We start from the raw sequence: 21410 nt of genomic DNA on the forward strand, positions 1-21410 counted from the left end.
TTGCGCGGGTCGCGTAAGAGTGTGCCCAACTGCCCATACCCAAGCAGCCCAGGACCTGATGGTTCCAACGGGCCCCCAGTGGGTTAACAACTTAACGCAGGTTCGATTCCTGACAGCAGAAAAAAGTTACATTTTTCGTTTAGTGCTTTCTGCCGCGTCGTCAACAGAAGGAAAAGAAATACAGTCAAAAGTGTGATCTGAAGACGAACAAGTCCGCGTCGGATTTAGGTGCCCTAGCTTTCTGAATTCTGAATTCTGAATTCGCTAGGGTTTTCTGATCTTTCATGCCGACCTGTGTTGAATGGTAGTTGGGTAGGGATGCTTGACGGGCTCAGAGTACCTGAATAACGCGCCAGAGGTGACTCAACTCTGCCTCCTCTTTTCGACATAATATTGATTTCTTAGTGTCATTTGCTGGGTTAGTGGATTAGATTGCCATCTTAATTTGTGTTATTTAGATTTTGCTTCGTTTGGAATTTACAACTCTAATTGGGGTTGGGTTTTCGGGATGTCTTCCGTCTCCCTTTTTTCGTGTTCAATTTCGTGAATTTAAAGTGAAATTTATGAACTTCCTTCAAAATTTCGGAAATTTCCATTTATTCATTCGTTTCTTTGTTTTGATAGGGTCATTTATACGGTGATAATTAGCCGATTTCCTGAAATTTTGGTGATTCGGGGTGGAAGTCCGGTTTCATTCCCCTTTCGAGGTCGCTTGTTTTAAAGTCCAATACTTTCGAATCCTTGTTTGTACTTAAATTTTTGAACAGCATGGTTCAGCTATTTGTTAGTGTTTACTTGAGGTTAGCAACTTTGAAGTTTGTAAGATGAAACATCGGCATTGTGTGAATTTCGGTGTTCTTGGAAATATTACTGCATTAGGTTGCCTAAATCATGTCATGTTGGGTTACCTTGTTTTGTGTCTTACTTAGATTCAGCCATGGTATTTGTTCCTTGTATAATGTATTTCTTGTTCTAGTTCACCGTCTGATTCATTAATTTTTTTTTTTCTTTTCAGCCTCTTGTGTCTTGTATGAAGGTTCTACATGCTGCTGATCACTGTGGGTAACTTGGAAATAACATTTGAACCTCGTCATATGCTTGTAGTTCAACAATGAAGCGCTACATCTACATCAATGACGATGAGTCATCCCAGTATCTTTACTGTGACAATCGCATATCAAATAGAAAGTATACTCTGTTGAACTTTCTCCCAAAGAATTTATGGGAACAATTCAGGTGATTCAGGAATTGATAATTTTGTTTTTATATTCATTCAATAAGCTTCTGATTGGGTATATGTTTAAACATTTTAATTGGAATATGATGTTCGGTGGACTTCAGTCACTTCATGTCCATTGCGTTGAGATTCAGACAGATAAAACCTCCATTCTATTAACATACATACTCTCTCTCAATTTGTTAGATTCTACTATATTTAAGTTTTTCTTGAATCCATCATAACATTCATGAAGATTATTGGGATAATGTGATGTTTCTTTTATTTAAAAAAAAAAAGTGATGTTTTCTATTTTGCCACTGTTAATTTGTACTTTTGTGGAGCATTAATTAGTCTCGTGTTATAGAGACTGCATAAATCTGTCTAATTTGCCGCCTTGATTTAAATTGTTGTGGTTCAACAAATAGCTTTTTTGCTTACAATTTCTTCAGCTAATTTGTTTTGTTTTATCTTATGTTTTGAACACTCCTTTTTTGTCCCCCAGCCATCCTTTTCTCTAACAAATTTTATCTCTATTTTCAGCCGCTTCATGAATCAGTATTTTCTGCTGATTGCTTGCCTTCAGCTGTGGTCACTTATTACTCCAGTGAATCCTGCTAGTACATGGGGTCCACTTGTCTTCATTTTTGCAGTCTCTGCAACAAAAGAGGCATGGGATGATTACAATCGATACCTCTCAGACAAGAAGGCAAATGGGAAAGAAGTTTGGGTTGTTAGGCAGGGCATCAAGAAACATGTATTAGACCTTCTTCTTGATTTTGTTTACCTTTTGAAGTTAAATAGAATAACAAAGTTAATTTACAAGTTGTTGTCAATCAATAAAATGGGTTAACTAGCTTGGCATCAACCAGCATTCTTTAATCTGCTTCATGCATTAGCTATTACCAAATGGTGGTTGGCTGGTTTATGAGATTTTTGAACGAACATTTTGTTATAGTTAACTTGATGGATGGTTCTGACATAAAGGATGATAGATAGAATCATGTCTGATTATATCTAAACAATTGTCTTCTTTCATGTGTGCATGGACCTCCTGTTTATATGATTGCCTTATTGTATGTATATCTTGTTTTTCTTTTTCTTTGGTTGAATACGTGCATCTACATGCACTAAAACTTGTGCACATGCTATATTGGTGAGACCATTTAAACTGGTTCATGAACTTAATTGATTGATGAATTGTTTTGTAGCGTGTATCTCTTTTGGGTGTTAAAAGTGGGAACAACCAACAATAACTCTTATGGACAATAAAGGGAAAAGGGGAAGTTATACTAATGCCACTATAACAACAGGCATTGTTGCAAATTGCCACCTGCCTCAACTTTTTCGTCCAAAAATTGCACAACCTATTTTGACATTGCACACTTCTTTAAAGGGTCACATGCAAAGCGAGTGAAACTTGTTGGAGATAAAAATGGAGGGAGTTAGTAGTAGGTGAGACATTGCAACAAATTGAGGTGGAAATGTTCTTCATTTTTTGTTTCGAGGTAGCAATTTGCAGCAGGGGTTCTACTCCATTTGGTATTGGTACAATTTTCCAAAACAAGAATAAATGAATGAAAATGAAAGTGCTGTTATCTATATTTTTTTTATATTACCTTCTGATGCCTGATTTTACAATTTTTTTTTTTTGTGGTTTTGGGTGGTGGTGGTGGTGGGTGGGGGGGGGGGGGGGGGCTGGCCAGTGTCTCTTTCAATGTCTTCTTGGATGGATATTTGTCATCTTCCTTTCCTCAGGCTTTACTGGACTAACATCTTTATATTTTTGTGCATTGGTTTCCCTATTCTTAGATAAAAGCACAAGATATTCATGTTGGTAACATAGTCTGGCTCCGAGAGAATGATGAGGTGCCATGTGATCTTGTTTTGATTGGTACCTCTGAAGCACAAGGCCTGTGTTATGTAGAGGTAATATTTCAATCTCTTCTTTGATTTTGATTCCGAATAGACGACTCTCTCTCTCTCTCTCTCTCTCTATATATTATGTATTTATGTATGTAATTGTAGCCTTACAGGATCCTTCTATACCCTAAATGATCAACTTTGTCAATAATTGGGATCAAAGTTGAAGAAAATTGAGTAGGAGGTTTTCTCATCTCAAGTTGCCCTTAGAAATGACAGGTTTTTCTGCGCAGAGAATCTCTTATATATAATTATTTGTGTGTGGGTACACAGAGAGATAGAGAGAGTAATGTTTTTCTGGGCAGATTTTTGTGCACATGTTTTCAGACTGAATCTGGAATCCTGGATCGCACAACTGGCAAAATGCAACTTGATTGGTCCACATTTAGAACATGTTCCTATATATATAGATGAAATTATGTTAAACGCTATAGTAAAAAGCCAAGATGACACAATATTTCATAAAGATACCAAACATTCAATGCATGAAAAACATGATTGGAAGAAATTTTAAAAGACCTGATGTTGCACTCTATTTGTTTAGACTTTTGCTGCATTACGATTTAAGTCTACGTGTGGTAGCAATTCTACAGTTTCGGTTATTAACTTGTTTTCATTTTCTTTTTCTATGTTATGGATATGATGCCCTTAAGAATTTCAAGGACCTAATAAGGTGACACGTTTTTGCAGACTTCAGCCCTAGATGGCGAAACTGATCTGAAGACAAGGGTTATACCCCCAACTTGCATGGGGATAGATCTTGAATTGTTGCACAAAATTAAGGCAAGAATTTTCATTGCTAAGCAGGATCAAAAGTTCAACATTTCTTGGCAAGATTAAAAGAAAATTTTTCTGTTGGTATATCATATCATATTATCATTTTTGTGATTATTTATTTGTTAAAACTTTTGCTCTGCAGGGTTTAATTGAGTGTCCCAATCCCGATAAGGACATCAGAAGATTTGATGCAAATCTGCGGTTGTTTCCCCCGTTTATTGATAATGACATGTGCCCATTAACGATAAAAAACACACTACTTCAGTCTTGTTACTTGCGGAATACAGAGTGGGCCTGTGGAGTAGCAGTGTACACTGGTAAGTAGACAAAATGCCAAGTTGTAGCTAATGATACACTAATTTGTTTTATTTGTGTCCTTTATATTGTTTTTTCTTCTTGTAAAATTTACTCAAAAATTGAAGTTGGTGAAGCCATTGACAAGCATTTCATTCATTCTTGACATTTAAGTATTTCATTTCTTGGTTGTGGGAATATTCATTCTTGGTGTTGATTTTTCTGTTATTGGGCCAATTTTTCTATTCTTGACCTTTTTGAGGTGATATAAGTTTCCGTGGTTACAAGTTGTCTAATGTTTTGTTGGTTGGCACCGTGAAATAAAAAATGGGATTTAGGTTGCATGTTGATCCTGTTGGATTTGAAGTTATTTAACAATTTAGTGGGAAAGTTGTGAGCAGTATGCAATAGAGTTTAATCACAGGACCTAGTTTTTCCACAATATTATGATGAATCTTTGATTGGATTTTCAAAAAAAGAGAAGAAATGTTATAAAACTAGTTTTGTAACATTTTCAGCCAAAATACCATAATTTAATAGTTCAAGAATTTCTTTCCTGAAAACTAAGTGCTAATTTTTTTTGGGTGCACTTTCTTTTTCTCTCTTGGGAGAAGTTTGGATCTATATTCTTGATGTAGGTAAACTGTAGGTACACCACAGTTATGTACGGTTTATGCCTGTGATGATATTGCCATCAGTAAAAAGTAATTGTTCATTTTTGTCTCTTCTATAATTCCTTTTTTACTTTTTAGGCAATGAAACCAAGCTAGGTATGAGCAGGGGCATACCTGAGCCAAAGCTTACAGCTGTTGATGCCATGATTGACAAGTTGACTGGAGCTATATTTGTTTTCCAAATAGTGGTGGTGATAGTTCTAGGCGTTGCTGGTAATGTGTGGAAGGATACAGAAGCAAGGAAGGTATGTCAAAGTGTGAAAGCTTGCATTTTTCAACTGTTCATCTATTCAAATTGTTTTTGACATTGGTATTGAGTTTACAGTTTTCCTGAGGTACATAATATCATGCTAATAAAGACTATAATGATAGTGAGGACTTTAAGGCCACTGAAAGCAACTTAACCATTGGGATTATGAAAGTGGAGGATAATGGGAAGTTTGTTTCGGGGCATCTTTGTCAGGTCATTTTGTTCACACGGATTGGAGGGCTTTGGTATTTTAAGATTAATAGTCCTTTTAGCTATTTGGTTTTAGTTTTCAGATTAATTAAACTGGTTTTGATGCTCTTGGAAGCTGTCACATTATCAGCGTTTTCTTTTTTAATACAAGCAAGGGTGGGGGAAGGGGGGGGGGGGGGGAAGATTGAACATAGGACCTTGGTTGCAGCGGTAAATGCTCGTAACCACTTGAGCTACAATCCCCTTTCCAGGTTGTGGATGTTGTATGTATTTCATCAGTTGACATCTTGTCCGCATTTTGCTGTACTCTTGTCAGTAGCTTTCAACTAAATATTTGTTTCTAATAAAAAACTAGTATTTGCATATTTTCAAAATGAAAAATTACTTCAAACTTGTGAGATAGTTATAGTGGCAGTTAAACAGTGAACATATGACTTATCTGTGTGCATTGGTTTCTTAAGCTGATGTCTATCTTTTCCATAGTTTTTTTTTCCATCTATTTGACAGTTTGACTCTACTCAGATTTTATAATTTTTCTTGGCCTCTTAAAGCACATTGCTCTTCTCATACTTGTAATGTAAATGTGAATTTGTTTTTAAAAAGTTTCGTTTGCCTTTTTAATTATTGAACCTTATTATCAAGCATCCCAATTTATTTTATCTTTTTGTTCTTTTTGCAGCAATGGTATGTTCTATATCCAGAGGAAGGTCCGTGGTACGAACTATTAGTAATCCCTCTTCGATTTGAACTACTTTGTTCCATCATGATACCCATATCAATTAAGGTATGCTTGTGAATATTATGCTGATAGTTTTTGTTGACTACATTGTCTTCCCATGGTACTATTAGTAATCCCTCTTCGATTTGAACTACTTTGTTCCATCATGATACCCATATCAATTAAGGTATGCTTGTGAATATTATGCTGATAGTTTTTGTTGACTACAGTGTCGTCCCATGGTTTTGCACCATTCTCATTTTTTGTTTTTTGAAATTCAGCCAAGGCCTATTTTGGAAGAGAATGTTTTTTAAGATCTTGAGGTTTTCTTTCATCATTAAAAAAGATCTTAAGAATTTCATAATGTGTACCACTAGAGATCTGCTCTAAAGGGACTCTGGATCGTAATTATTTCTTAGGAAAGAGTTTCGTTACCATAGCTCTGCTCTCTTATTGCTAAAAATGCTTTTTAACTTGGACTCAGATCCTCTCTGTGAGTCTGCCTGTTTTTTTTCCTCAACCTTACAAGTAACTATCTTTAGAATCATCATGTTATGATATATTAAAAATGGTCTCTTCTCTCATGTTTGGAAATAAAGTCTTCATAAGAGTAGATAAAGTACCATCAATTTCACACATGATATTGGCGAAGAGGAACTGTTGTTAGAAGAATTTTGTCAACTCCAACCTTTAACACACAAAATGAAGGAAGTAAATGATTTTGTAAAGATACGCTTTCTCTGCACTTTTATCCAGGTAGTACTGTTAATTGTTAACGATTAATGATTTTTTTTTATTTTTTATTATTTTTTGGGACAAACCGGTCAGAATTACAATTCCTGTGGACATCCCTGTCTTTATGAAATTTGCGAAATTCAAATCCCACATATTACATAGGAAATGCCCGCACTGCTTATAAGAATGGCTGCTATGACACCCAAGATCAATTTCTTGTCCAACAAATATTTATATGAATTTTTTTTTTTTTTGTCATTTTAAATATAGAGATCCAATCTTTTAAGAGTTTATTTTGATCAAATGTAACTTAATTTTTTAAATAATCGGAGCATATCAGAACTGAAAAATATATCAACTCTAGAGAGCTGTTAGTTTGAATTTATTACGGCAAAAACAGAGTTAATTGAATTCCTGCATTAAGTTTGAAGAAGAGGCGGGCTGCCTGTTATGTCTTAGGATGCATTACCCATTAAGGTGATCATGATACTATTGTGGCACTGGCAGCATTTAAATCTTTGTTCCTTATAGGAACTCCAAATTAGTCATGTATTTGTTGTCTTATCAGTTTTGAGGACTGCATTCTAATGTTTAAAATAATGAAATGGCATTTTTTTCTTTCTCAAAGGTATCTCTGGACCTTGTGAAGAGCTTGTATGCGAAGTTTATTGATTGGGATAATGAAATGATTGACAGAGAAACGAGTACTCCAGCCCATGCAACAAAGTAAGTTCAAGTGGTATTAAAAGAAGGAATGACATCCATTTTTTCCTGAAAGAATCGTGTAAGATTGATTATTGTATATAAGATGTCTATATGCTGTATGTGGCAGCACAGCAATAAGTGAAGACCTGGGACAAGTAGAGTACATTTTGACTGACAAAACTGGTACCTTAACCGAAAATAGAATGATATTTAGAAGATGCTGTATCAATGGAATTTTCTATGGCAATGAAAATGGGAATGCCTTAAAAGGTTTGGTTCTTTCTACTTATGCAACTTTTGCTGTATATTCTTTTATGCCTGGTTTTTTGTATTTTAACCCTCTACACTGCACATGATATTGACAAAAAATAACTAAGATTAATACTGGTTCCCCTAAAATTATCGTATATATAAATCGTTCTTTTTTCCATCGCGAGACAGGTAAATGATTACACAAATGTCTTTCAAATATGGACCACTTGTATATGCCTTGACAGATGAATCAGCTGAAGGGGTTTCTGCCTTTAAGTGTTAAGTTCTGGTGTATGAGGAAATATTTGTATATGGATGGCATGAGTTGCTGCCAATACTTAATATTAAAATTACAGCTTTCCATGTGCCATCTTTGAGTCACTGGTAATAGAATCTGAGATAAAATAGTGGACAAAGCTGTCTAAAGAAGATGGCTCCTTCATTATAATTATAATTCTACCCGACCATTGCTATGCAATCTAGTGGAGCAGCCTTTTGATATTGTTAGAGTTCTAATACTGTTATATAAAGATTAGTTCCACTATCTTCTTTCCTTTTGGTTGAAGTGTTCTTGTAGCTGGATTTTGAAATTGTTGCTTTGATAGGCCAGTATCAACCAATTTAAACAAACATTAAGTGCAATCAAGCACATTCTGTTACAAATATGGGAGATTTTATTGCTGATTTATGGTTATGTTAGGCGTGAGCTTATTGGTAGAGATGTACTTGTTTTTGTGACAGACTTTTACTATCTCTTTGGGATTTGCGGACATTTTATGAACTTCAGTTTCTGATGTATTCAATCCTTTGAAATGCAGATGAGGAGCTCATAAATGCTGTTGCTGGTGGCTCTTCTGATGTTATTCGTTTCCTTACAGTTATGGCAATATGTAATACAGTGATACCTATTCAAAGGTAACCTTCCCATAAGGAGATCTTTATGCCTGAAGCAAAAGCATCAGATAATTATAAAAAATGCACTTAAGTGTGCACCCTGCGAGAGCCTGAAAATCTTTCTTGTCTGTTTTTTCTGTTGTTTGTAGCAAAAGTGGAAGTATCTTGTACAAGGCACAATCTCAAGATGAAGATGCTCTTGTTCATGCTGCTGCTCAGCTACATATGGTTTTTGTCAATAAAAATTCAAATATTCTTGGTAAATTGCTTTGGCTATTATAGAATAGATTGGTCCTAATTGCAGAAAAGATGATATATTTTCCTCTAATAAATTGCAGAGATCAAATTTAATGCTTCTACAATTCAATATGAAGCTTTGGAAATTCTGGAGTTCACTTCTGATAGGAAAAGAATGTCAGTAGTGGTGAAGGATTGCCAAAATGGAAGGATTATCCTTTTGTCAAAAGGGGCAGATGAAGCAATTCTCCCTTATGCATGTGCTGGTAATAGTTTTTTTTTTTTTTTTTTTTTTTTTTTTTTTTTTTTTAATAGTATAACTATGTATATATAAGAAAACCCTGCTTACTGCTGCTGCTGATTGCTTTTCCAAAAAGGGTGCAATAGATAAAAATGTGTAGGATGCCATTCAAGACTCAGGTTTCAGATTTGAAAACTGATACGTCCTTCACATTAGGTGTTGATTCTTATAATTGGACTTGCCCTCTGCCAGACTATATGTGGATTATATGTTTTCCAATTGTCAGGGTTTTCATGGTGGTGTTTAAATGTCTTTTGTTGGGAATAGTGCTTAGAATAGTCTGCTATTGTGGTTGGTAAAGGAGAAGGATATGTCTGAAGTCTACGCATCAATTTTAAGTTGCTGCTAGTTTGTAATGGGTAATGGTGAAAGGGTAAAAGTTTCAGAGTTGTTGGCTGGAAGAAGTTTTTATGCTGATGCTATCTATAAAACACAATGAGAGTGTTTCAGTTTAGATACTATTTGTTTTCCTTACAATTGGAATTTCAGCTTTAGGAGGAATGTCAGTGATTTGGAGGTTGGAAGGGGCTCCTTTCCTTTGTTTCCTTCAAGGGCAAATTTTTGGAGTTGGAAGTTAGATGGGTGAGCGAGGTTCCTGATAATATAAGCAACAGCATGCCTTAGAAGGCTATCCGCCACAAACTAAAGGTGGTTCTAGGTCTCGTGCCATAATTTGGCACATGTTGGATGATATTGGACCTATGTTATGGTACTACGTACTTTTGCTATCTAGGGTTTCTGTTATGTTTTCTGTGGGACTCTTTTGTTATGTTTTCTGTTGGACTCTTCTCAATAGTTAAAATTACACTGGAAGAGCACTTTAAATGAATTAGTCAAGCACTAGAAAACTAGTACTCAAACACTACAAATGTACTACAAAGACTCTGAACATAGGGCTTTCAAATGACACATTTGAAGGTGTCATTGGAAAGTCCTCTCAAATGTATTGCATCTAGTCCTTTTTTGCAGTGCGTTCGTAACAAATTTGGCTTATGTTCCATGGAACTTTTAAGTCCCTCATCCAAACGCACCATTAATGATATATAAGTTGGGGGTAATTTCGGCCATTAGCACTGTGGGCTAGTGGTATTTTTCTCCACTCGTAAGTGGAAGGTCTCAAGTTCGACTCACATCCATGTGAGTTTGATACGTAATAATTATGGGTGGCCTGTTGTGTGGCTTAGCCCCCTCCTTTTAGAGTAGAATATTGTTGTACCAAAATAAAAAGTTGGGGGTTGGAGAAGCTTTGCTTCTCTCTGGGTTTGTGTGCTACATCCTAGCCTTAGGTGTGATTCAGAACCCTACTGGTGTGATGTTTGTAGTCTTATCCTTTTGGCTAAAAAGTACAAAACTCCTCTAGCAACTTTTTAGGACCATTAATTGAATTACTATTTTACCCCCTTGTCCCCAACCACATCCACAAGTGATCCAACTTTGATACGATACGGTTATGAGCTATACAATTACTAAAACTAAGCCACAAAGAAAGCACATTATATAGTATCTGCATCACGATTGCTGCTTTACAAGTACACAAGAACCTGGATCCATTACACTCAATCCGTGTCCAAAAAGGAATGCAAAAGTTAGACACCGTTGAACTAAAAGTGGTGCCTATGGGCTATTTGGTTTTTATCTCATCATTCCATAAAATTTCCCGATTGGTCTTCCTCAATGTTGGAAAATTGAAGAAAATGCATTGTTCTTTGTTAGTATTCTTCTCCATCCTGTAAGAATAATAAATATATACAAGAAATGTAAAGCTGACTTGGGAGAGAACATAGGGAATAAAACGTAACACCCAAATTTACTCCTATTTTTTATAAATAAGTGATAAAATAATTAATCAGAAGGCTAATTGATTCATAATCCCATAACCTACTAAATACCTGGATCAAATATCAACTCTAGAATTATTTAGTCCACACTCTCCTACTTCACAACCTCTCCACAAGCTTATAGCTGTAAAAATAATAACAATTCTTATTATTTTAAGAAACATCAATAAGTTTTACATGTTATCCCTTTTGTCCTACATCAGTTTGCTTTAAAATCGCACACTAGTTTCTTATGTTTCATCTCCTTTCCACCTTATAGTCAGCTTTGGAAATCAAAATGTTCCCTTGAAACTCTGGCTTTGTGGGAATGTGAACACCTGCTGTATCATGTCCAGAAGCGAAGGCCTTACATTTCTCTATCGTCACGGGTACACCTTTCGTAAAAAGGGCAAGGAGAGTGCAGATCAAGTGTTTGTTCACTGGCTCATTATTCATTTTTAGTTTTTATCGAAGCTGTTTAAGGGAATTTATGAGTTCTAGGTCATTCCAAATTGGTGTTCAAATAGTTGAGCATTCTGTTAAAGGCTTTGGGGAAAGAAAGGAAGTGGGGTTGTTTGGTGTATGCAATCTCTGGATAAATTTGATGGAGGGAATATGATAGTTTTGAGGATTACAATAGGGCAGGTGTGGAATATGTTTGGGATCATGTCTGATTTTCGTCAGCATTGTGGTCATTGATTTTGGGGGATTCCTTATTCATCTATTACGCTGGGTTTGCTAGCTGCGGTGACATGATATTTCTTGTAATTTGTTTATTGTGGTTTAGTTGTTTCTTTGATAATGTGTAATCTGTTGTCGGTTTAGAATTTTACGGTGTTATTTTGTTGTATTGAAAGTGGTCCGCAGTTGTCGCATGACTCTCATGATCCATGATTATGAACGTCGCTTTTGCTTTACTAAAGTTTGTCTCTTCTCAATAAACAAAAGAGAATAGTCTAACATTGCATCTACTTGAAATTTTTCTGTTAGCGTTTGTCATATACCAGTTACATTGTCATTCAATAATCCCAATTATATACCTCAGGACAGCAAACAAGGATATTTGTTGAAGCGGTTGACCAATATGCTCAATTGGGACTACGTACTCTGTGTCTAGCATGGCGTGAACTAAAAGAAGAGGAATATCAAGAATGGTCTTTGATGTTCAAAGAGGCTAGCAGCACATTAGTTGATAGGGAGGTAAAGAAAATGTCTGAAATTTTTTCCTAACATTGATTGCTCAGATATACATACGTCCATTACATTGGTAATCGGTATGTACATACACTGATACGCAGACATGGAAATTATGTGCATCTATACTATACATTTGCTTACTTAATTTAACTATTTTTGCAGTGGAGAATTGCTGAGGTCTGCCAAAGATTAGAGCATGACTTTGAAGTTCTTGGAGTTACTGCAATAGAGGATCGCCTGCAGGTGAATCTCTCCGTAGACCTTTGAAAGTTATTTCTTAGATGTAGGTTTTGTTAATTTCTACTTAATGTCTAATTTTCTGGAGTGTTGAATTCCGGTTAGTTTCTGGATACCTAACTTGTCATGTTGTCGTTGGTATGTAAATTTCAGGATGGTGTACCAGAGACGATTGAGGCGTTGAGAAAAGCTGGCATAAATTTTTGGATGCTGACTGGGGACAAGCAGAACACTGCCATACAGATTGCTCTTTCGTGCAATTTCATTTCCCCTGGTAGTTACAATCACATCTCTTGTATCAGTTTTTCGTATATGTTTTGTGCACTTTGTCCAGCTTAGTTACATACATGTGACAAACCTGCCCTGTATGAGCAAGGCTATTTTTAGCTGAGTTAGAGCAGTAAGAGAGGTATAACTATCTTGTTTTACTGCTTTGCCTGTGACTCATATTTAATATCTCGATTATTTCGCATCTAATTTGTCACATGGACAAGAAAATTTGTGCACCCTCAGTAATATTCTCTTTTTGCTTGTCTATAAAGACTGATTGTACTTACATGATAAAACTCAGGTTGTCACTGACAAGAAAATACCACATGTATGAGTTCTTAATTTGTATGAATAAATAATTGAGAAAATATATGTATATATATATAGTTTAATGGACTTTCATTATATTGCTTCTTAATAAATGTGGTTTTCTGTTTCTCCATATTCTTTACACCATTAATCTCTCCCTCCCTCTCTCTCTCAATTGACAGAACCGAAAGGTCAGCTTTTGTTAATTGATGGCAAAACTGAAGATGAAGTTCGTAGAAGTCTAGAGAGAGTTTTACTTACAATGAGGATAACAACTTCAGAACCTAAGGTACAGCTTGTACACTTATCACAAACTCAATTTATTCCTGCTTTGTGATTTTCTAATGCAACTTTATATCAAAGTATTGAGAAAGGTTTGTGGTCATATTAAACTATTATAATCAAGTACGTAGTTATTCTCTGTTGTTTTAGGGTCTGATAGACTGCCTGTCATGTTTCTTGTAGCTCCTTTTGTGGTTTCTTAATAAAACATTTTCTCCTTTATATCAAAGTATTGAGAAAGGTTTGTGGTCATATTAAACTATTATAATCGAGTACGTAGTTATTCTCTGTTGTTTTAGGGTCTGATAGACTGCCTGTCATGTTTCTTGTAGATCCTTTTGTGGTTTCTTAATAAAACATTTTCTCCCAGGTGGTCCTGTTTTTTCAAATACATTGTTATGTATTCTCAAAAGTGTTTTGTTTTCCCGTTTCTTTGGCTTAGTATGTAATTAGTTTGACCATACTAGATTTGTGGTGATTATTCTGCTCTTCTGCTCTCTTACTTGTAACTCTTTACATTTTCCTTCAACAGGACGTGGCATTTGCCATCGATGGCTGGTCCCTTGAAATTGCACTTAAGCATTATCGGAAAGCTTTTACTGAATTAGCAATATTGTCAAGGACTGCTATATGTTGTCGTGTGACGCCATCACAAAAAGCACAGGTGTTCTTTAGATTTATTTAATTTTATAATTAATTTCAGTTTTTCTTGTACCAATTTTTCTTTCAAGCTTGGTCCCTCCTGTCTAAATGCGGAATTTTAAGAGTGTTCATTGGTTATGCTTTGCTTAGTTAGTTACGTGCTTTTTCCTCAGTTATGACAGGGAAGGCTCCCATGCAAGAAAAATATGCAATAAGCCCTGGATTATCCAATTTTCATTATAGTGAGCTAGTAAACTTCTCTTTGTTAAAAAAAAAAAAAAACAATACGTGCATGTGCTTCCGAATGCTCTATGCAGTAACAACCATAGGTGATACCATATGCTTCCTTCTAACTAATGTCTAAAGTAAGTTGCTGCAAATCAACTGTAACATACATTGCAATGACCAGTTTTTATGATGAATTCTATGATTTATTTGCCATCATGCTTTGATTTTCTTTATATAGCATCAGCAGTACACATCCATTTCTTTAAATGGTCTTAACGGGCTTCTATTGTGCCGGTTTCATACATTTCTACTTGGTAGAGATGCTAACTGAATGAATAATTTTTTTGAAATTATCATGGTTTTTCCACATTTGTAGAGGCTGTGTGTTTAATATGGAGCAATATGTGTCACTTGAGTAATTCATGTTCTTTAATCATATGATATGACTGTCTGGCATATCATATATATCTGGGCGGTTCTGTGCCATGGCAGGAAATATTGGAAGACAATTTGATTTATGTGATGCTATATATTGCAGCTTGTACGGATTCTAAAATCATGTGACTATAGAACATTGGCTATTGGGGATGGTGGAAATGACGTGAGGATGATACAACAAGCTGACATTGGGGTTGGCATCAGTGGTAGAGAAGGACTGCAAGCAGCTAGGGCAGCTGATTATAGTATTGGAAGTAAGTTAATGATAGCTCTGTGTGTGTGGTTGCTGGTGTCAGTGTGCATGTGTCTCTGCAGTCTAAAAATTATCAGATGTATTTTGTGATGCTTATATTGCTAGAATATGATTTATCTTATTTTATTTGGCCAACTTTTCCATGACGTTAAATATTTATGCACCTAGAAATAACTTCTTGTAACCCTGTTGTCCTGTGTTAGTGGTCCACTCTTGTTTTCTGATCATAGGAGATGTTGGGTTGTTCAAGGTGTTTTCTTGCAAGTCTTTTTGTTTCCCTGGTTGAAAATTCTAGCCTCTTTGTCTGGTCTTTAGAAGTTAATTTGGAAAGTGAGGGTGCCCACCAAAGTACAGTTTCTTTGCTGTCTTGTTAATTGGGGTTGTATGGGATGAAAGCAGAAAAATCTTCAAGGGTATCTCTGTGGGACAGGAAGAGATTTCTGGCTTCTCTTTTAGCTTCCTTGACAAAGCACTTTAAGGACGTTCCATTTAGTTTGGTTCATTTGGATTGTTCTGCTGTTACTAAGTGGTTTAGTTTGCATTTAATTTGGCTTGAGTGTTTGGGTTATCTTTAGTTGTATGATTCTGATGGACTCTTGGCCATTTTGTTATGTACTTCTCTTTTCATCTTCAATAATTTTCTTGTTTCTTACAAAAGAAATGCAGAGGTACATGCATGCCTGGTTAGTTCTAGGATGAGCATAACCTACAAAGGAGATCATATTCTTGTCCTTTTTGAATGCATTTATTAATGTTGTAATTGTATGTATCTTGCTTCAATACATATATATGTATGTATTTTCAACTCCCTGACTGTATGACTGCTTCTCCTGGCTTGCAGAGTTTAGGTTTCTGAAAAGACTAATACTTGTGCATGGGCGTTACTCATACAATCGTACAGCATTTTTGTCCCAGTACTCCTTTTATAAATCCCTGGTGATATGTTTCATCCAAATTTTGTGAGTTTCCAATTCCATGGGCAACGTTTCTCATTTTCTAGCTGATTCTTAGTTTCAGTTATTTCTGATAGCATTTGTTGTTTGATCTTTTCTTGATACCTTTTCTTCGCCATCAGCATCATCACTATTTTCTGTTATTCTGACATTGGAACGCTGCCAGTTTCTCTTTTGTTTCAGGGGTCTCTGGAACCAGTCTTTTCAATTCAGTTAGCTTGATGGCTTATAATGTTTTCTACACGAGTGTCCCAGTTTTAGTCAGTGTTCTTGATAAAGATCTCAGTGAGGATACCGTGATGCAGCATCCACAAATTTTGTTTTACTGCCAAGCGGGGAGGTTTGGTTTTAAGCTGCATTATCCTTGTTCTGTTTTACAGTCCATATGTGCAAGACTTTTTCACTTTAAACTGCAGTGGGCATCTGCTGTCTGAGCTAAGTTATACTTTCCATTGGTCATTTAAAATGAACTTTTTGATGTTCTTGAAACAGGCTTCTGAATCCTAGCACATTTGCTGGATGGTTTGGACGATCCCTTTTTCATGTGAGTGCTCATCCTTTCAATCTCTTTAGTAATCTAAACAAAGCGCCCATTTGGGTCTGCTTTTCTAGAAAGCACTTCTTCTCATAATCAGTTCAGCTGGAAATGCCTTTTATTAGGAACACGTTGAGTTGTTTTGAAAATCAAAGTGCTTCCTGCAAAAGCACCTGGAAATTTCTTTGATGACCCAAAAGCATTTTTAAGTTTTTCTGCCAAACATAGTCAGAAGCGCTTTTGGTTCTCAAAATACACTTTAAGCCCTTCATGAAGGAGTCCCAAACAGGCCCTAAATGTGGGTGTTAGTAATAGATATTTGAAGCTTGCTGTTACTTGTTAACGCTCATTGAAAACCATCAGATTTTAACGGTTTCCTTGTTTAATGCGGGAAAAAATTTGTTGGACCACTCAAAACTGTTAGATGTACCATTTAGACTCCCAAGCGAATTTATCGTCTGAGAAGTGAATCTCAAGAGATTTTTCTATAGAACTGGTCGCAGTCCCTTTTGGCCTGAATAGTTTTGTTGGCAATCACTTTTTAGATTTTCCATCTTGATGATCTGCGTGCATGTGGTAAGTGATGGTGGCGATGCACTGGTTAAGATGCATTTTCTAATTGGTTATTCAAGTTATCTCTAAGATTACGGGGGCTAGTCAATGAAAGGGCTTTTTATTTCTCAAAACAACTTTAGTTCTGCTCTGGTTTAGATTTTCTCCCTGTTACTTCTCTCCATCAATTCTAATACCAGGTTTGGTTTCCAGGCAATTATTGTGTTTGTGATTAGCATACATGCCTATGCCTATGAAAAAAGTGAAATGGAGGAGATTTCAATGGTTGCTCTCTCCGGATGTATTTGGTTGCAAGCTTTTGTTATGGCATTAGAGACAAAGTAAGTGTTATCATACCTGGCTTTCGTATAGCTTTTACTGTTTCCAAGTAATTACTAGAGAAAAATATACACATCCTTTGCAATCACGGTGTGACTTGCTTGGTAATTATTATATAATTGTTTGAATCATCCCTTGTTTAATAGAATTAAATAAAACTCAAGAGAAAAAATGTTTTTGATTTTTTTCTGACTACCTGTTTTTGTTTGCTTTGTGCAGTTCCTTTACACTATTGCAACATCTTGCTATATGGGGAAATTTAGCTGCCTTCTATATCATCAACTGGATCTTCAGTGCCATTCCATCATCAGGAATGTATACAATAATGTTTCGCTTGTGTAGACAGCCATCTTATTGGATGACAATATTGGTAAATTTCCGTTCCCCTTTCTTTGCAGTTATTTTTTCAGTGTGGCTTCCTTCTAAATATCATCATCATTGATTTCTCGGTAGGGAAATCATGTTGAATAGGTGTTTCCAGGAAGGGCACCGCTATGAACCACCAAATGGTTCGCAGAACAGTACACGATGTTGTATTAGTTTAGTGGTTTCTTTTGGGTTATACAGAATCACCAAATGGTCTACTGAGAGATGAAACATTCATCGCTCAGTAATCTTGTATTATCCAACAGATGATTTAATTTATTCGTTCATGTTCTTTTTTAAATCAAGAATGGAGGGCCAGAATATGGCACTGGAGAGGAACGAGACTATATGTACACTTGGTGATACTGATGGAAACTTTTTGTGCATTGCAGCTCATAGTTGGAGCCGGGATGGGTCCGATTCTTGCTCTGAAGTACTTCAGGTATACGTACAGGCCAAGCAAAATCAATACGCTTCAGCAGGCGGAACGATTGGGTGGTCCTATCCTGTCTATTGGGAGCATTGAGCCACAACCCAGAACCATTGAAAAAGATGTTTCTCCATTATCAATAACTCAACCCAAGAACAGAAATCCAATTTTTGAGCCTCTACTATCAGATACACCAAATTCAACTAGAAGGTCCTTCGGTTCAAGCGCACCTTTCGATTTCTTTCAGTCCCAGTCGAGATTGTCTACGTCGAATTACGCAAGAAATTGTAAGGACAACTGAGTTGTACAATTCTTTAGCAGCATTTAACCAACTGAACTCATTATACTTGCCGACGGTGGTTGAACTGTCATTGTATGTAGCAGGTATAGTCTGTCAATATACATGGCTTAAATTCAAGCATTGTATGCGTTTTCCTTTTTAATGGTAAAGAAAATGATAATTCAATTACTGCAAATCATGGGTGCCAAAAATTCCAAGTGAATAAATATAATTGCAGATGCAAGAAGTGTTTGGTACTTTGAGCTAGGATTGTTTTTGTGTTAACTTTGTCGGCAAGGCAAACGCATTTCCTTGTATTTGAAAAATATATATATATATATATATTTTTAAAATTTACTATTATTAAAGGGATGAGAGAGTTTGAAACTATCACATTAATTTAGGGAAAGCGGAGAATTTCGAATCGGGGATGTATGAATAGAAACTCAACATCTTATCCATTAAAATATTGGACCATATGCAATTGGAAGGATGTTAATGGAAAAGGATCCTCGTCAAATCCTTTTCCTAGGGATCATGTGATCTCACCCGTTCATCGTACATTGTGTGGTCAGAAGTTATTTTAAAATTAAATATGAATAGTACTTAACAAAAATTGACCGCATAATATACGATGAATGGATAAGATCATGGGATTCCTAGGAAAAAGATCCAGTGAGGATCCTTTTCCGATATTAACAATGTTGTTACAATGGACGAAGCCACCTTGGGCTCATAGGGGATGGATGCCCCCACTATTTTGTTTTTATTTTTTTGTTTTTTTGTTTTTTTGTGGTTGTGAAAAATGTACTCTTTTTGTTTTTTGTAATAGTAGCATTAACTCTTCCATATGCTACTTCTATTGTTGAAAAACCATTTTCGGCCAAGAAATTTATAAAGATAGATTGTGAAATTGTAAGGAAGATCAATGGATGAATGATAACATGGTTACTATTATAGAGAGAGCGATATTTGATGGTATTGGTAATAAGATTATCGTTCAACACTTGAAACATAAAAACACATCAATTGATATTGTAATATGTTGTATGAAAAACCTTATGAATTAAGTTTGTTGTTTAGTACATTCTTGAGCTTTTTAATTTGTGACTTTGTTGTTTGAGGATGCTCTCATCCATGCAAATCTCTGGCTTCGTCTCTGGTTGTAACTGCAACAATTTTATGAATTTCTATAGAAACAAAGAAAATTCATAAAAATTTATCCTTCGACCAAAAATTAGAGAAGACACATTTGTTAATGACATTTATATTTAAAAGTGGATGGAGCAATAATACAATGAGATGAGTTTAGCACCACTCAAAAAATACAAGGTGAAAGAAGATCTACAATCATTCACGTATTTGTTTTAATAATTTTCTAGATGTTATGTTATTTTAGAAACTACTGATGATCTCCTTTGTAATGTTTTCTCAGTTTGAAAGAAGAAGGAAAAAAATAAAAAATAAAAAACACATCCTTATTTACTTGCAAAATGCAATGCATGAGTTCACAAAGTTTGATCTGTCCATATTATCTGCATGAACGTCAGAAGAGTCACCATAAAAGTTTCTGCCTCTGCAGACAAATTGATCGATAAACACGGATTTGGATTATCTCCTGAGCTAATGGAGAGGATCCTCTTGACCTATCATTATGGGTCGTTAAATTTTTATTCAACTGTTATAATTATTGTAACTTTAAAAAGATCTTCCTTTTTGTAACCGTTGGATAAAAATCCAACAACCCACGATGATGGGTCAGAAAGATCCTTTGCATTAGCTCATTTACAGGTGTCAGCCATACATATTACCTAATTCGATAAACACCACAAGGGGCCTATACAAAAATGTACCCATTTACAGGTGTCAGCCATACATATTACCTAATAAATTCTGTCACGAGCATTACTCATGTCTGATGAGCATGGCACGGGCTTTTGTCCCCAAACCTAAATTTAACAAACAAACAAACAAACAAACATAAAAAAATAAAAAAATAAAAAAAAATAAAAAAATAAAAAAATTGATGAAGAAACTATCCTCTTTCCAATTGTATGACAATTTGCTCCTTCACTTGCAATTTTTATTCTTTTTGTTTTTGTTCTGAAATAATTTTTTTATTTAAAATAAATAAAGAAGAAAAATGATAGTTTTGCTGTGATAGTTTATTTTTTTTGTTTTTAAATAGAATTTGTTTTATTTTAAAATCCTAATTAGAAATGAGTATTTTTAGAATTATGAATAATTCACTTTCTTGTCTTCTGGCTTTATCTATATATATATATATATATATATAGATAGATCAAATGAAAATTGAGATTGGGGCATCAACACACGTAAAAAACTTAGATGAAACGACATCATTTTATCATGTAATGTTGACTTTCAACTCAATCATATAACGTTATGTCAAAAAAAATTTACACATTACATTGCATATGAAACTAGACCAAAGTAATACAATAACGATGAATTCGTTTTATATAATGCAGATATCGTCATTGGATTTCAGCATGGGCTGCTCCCCCTCCCGCCCCACACCATTTGTATTATTTTTAAGTGGTATCTGACAAATCATCACCTAAATCAATCACTAGGGACCATTGCGCATTGCATAATTTGCATTGCACCTATAGCCAGTACGCAGCCAACAACAAACCAACCCTACAAGAAAAGGGCGTTGCATTTGTTTTCTTTTGAATTTCGTTTTCTCTTAGGTACAGACTACAGAGACTCATGGGGTATTTCCCTACCATTACCATATATCCCAGCTGTCCTTCAGATAAGTATCCCTCCTAGGGAGCATATAGAATAGAGTGTTCTAGTACATCCATCGTTCCCTTGATCTACTTTTGATGAATACGTTATTAAGATTCTCATGCTCTAAGTGACCATTTTTTTTTTTTTTTTTTTTTTTTGCAAATAATAGCGTCACTAAGTTAAATAGTTAGTTGTTAGAAAGAAGGAGAATCGATGAGGATTGAACTCAATCGCGCCATAGTGCATAAGCATGATTACTTTCTGCCACAACAATAAAGCTTTATATGCTCTACATGACGATTTAGTAATTGAATTCCATGCTACTCACAATATTCA

At 35.4% G+C, this 21410-nt stretch overlaps 1 protein-coding gene across 2 annotated transcripts; it reads left to right on the forward strand.

Moving 5' to 3' along the window:
- The first annotated feature begins 93 nt into the window (after window positions 1-93).
- LOC137739090 (phospholipid-transporting ATPase 2) lies at window positions 94-18510 on the forward strand. 2 transcript variants are annotated; one of them, XM_088699423.1, is made up of 26 exons: window positions 115-358; window positions 625-707; window positions 1016-1236; window positions 1760-1973; window positions 3029-3145; window positions 3830-3922; window positions 4059-4233; window positions 4963-5129; window positions 6024-6128; window positions 7426-7523; window positions 7630-7772; window positions 8573-8669; window positions 8798-8907; window positions 8987-9151; window positions 12049-12203; window positions 12363-12443; window positions 12591-12711; window positions 13199-13305; window positions 13831-13962; window positions 14707-14860; window positions 15701-15818; window positions 15979-16152; window positions 16305-16356; window positions 17113-17240; window positions 17458-17608; window positions 17997-18510. In XM_088699423.1, exons 3-26 carry the CDS (start codon window positions 1112-1114, stop codon window positions 18333-18335), a joined length of 3321 nt encoding a protein of 1106 aa, XP_088555549.1. In that variant the 5' UTR covers window positions 115-358; window positions 625-707; window positions 1016-1111; the 3' UTR covers window positions 18336-18510. The 2 variants fall into 2 exon arrangements, with proteins under 2 accessions (XP_068334679.2, XP_088555549.1); XM_068478578.2 differs by lacking the exon at window positions 625-707 and having other exon boundaries at window positions 94-358.
- Window positions 18511-21410: the final 2900 nt, after the last annotated feature.

This window comes from Pyrus communis, chromosome 9 (genome assembly GCF_041283825.1).
Source record: "Pyrus communis isolate YQ-2024b chromosome 9, ASM4128382v1, whole genome shotgun sequence".
Taxonomy (NCBI): Eukaryota; Viridiplantae; Streptophyta; class Magnoliopsida; order Rosales; family Rosaceae; genus Pyrus; species Pyrus communis.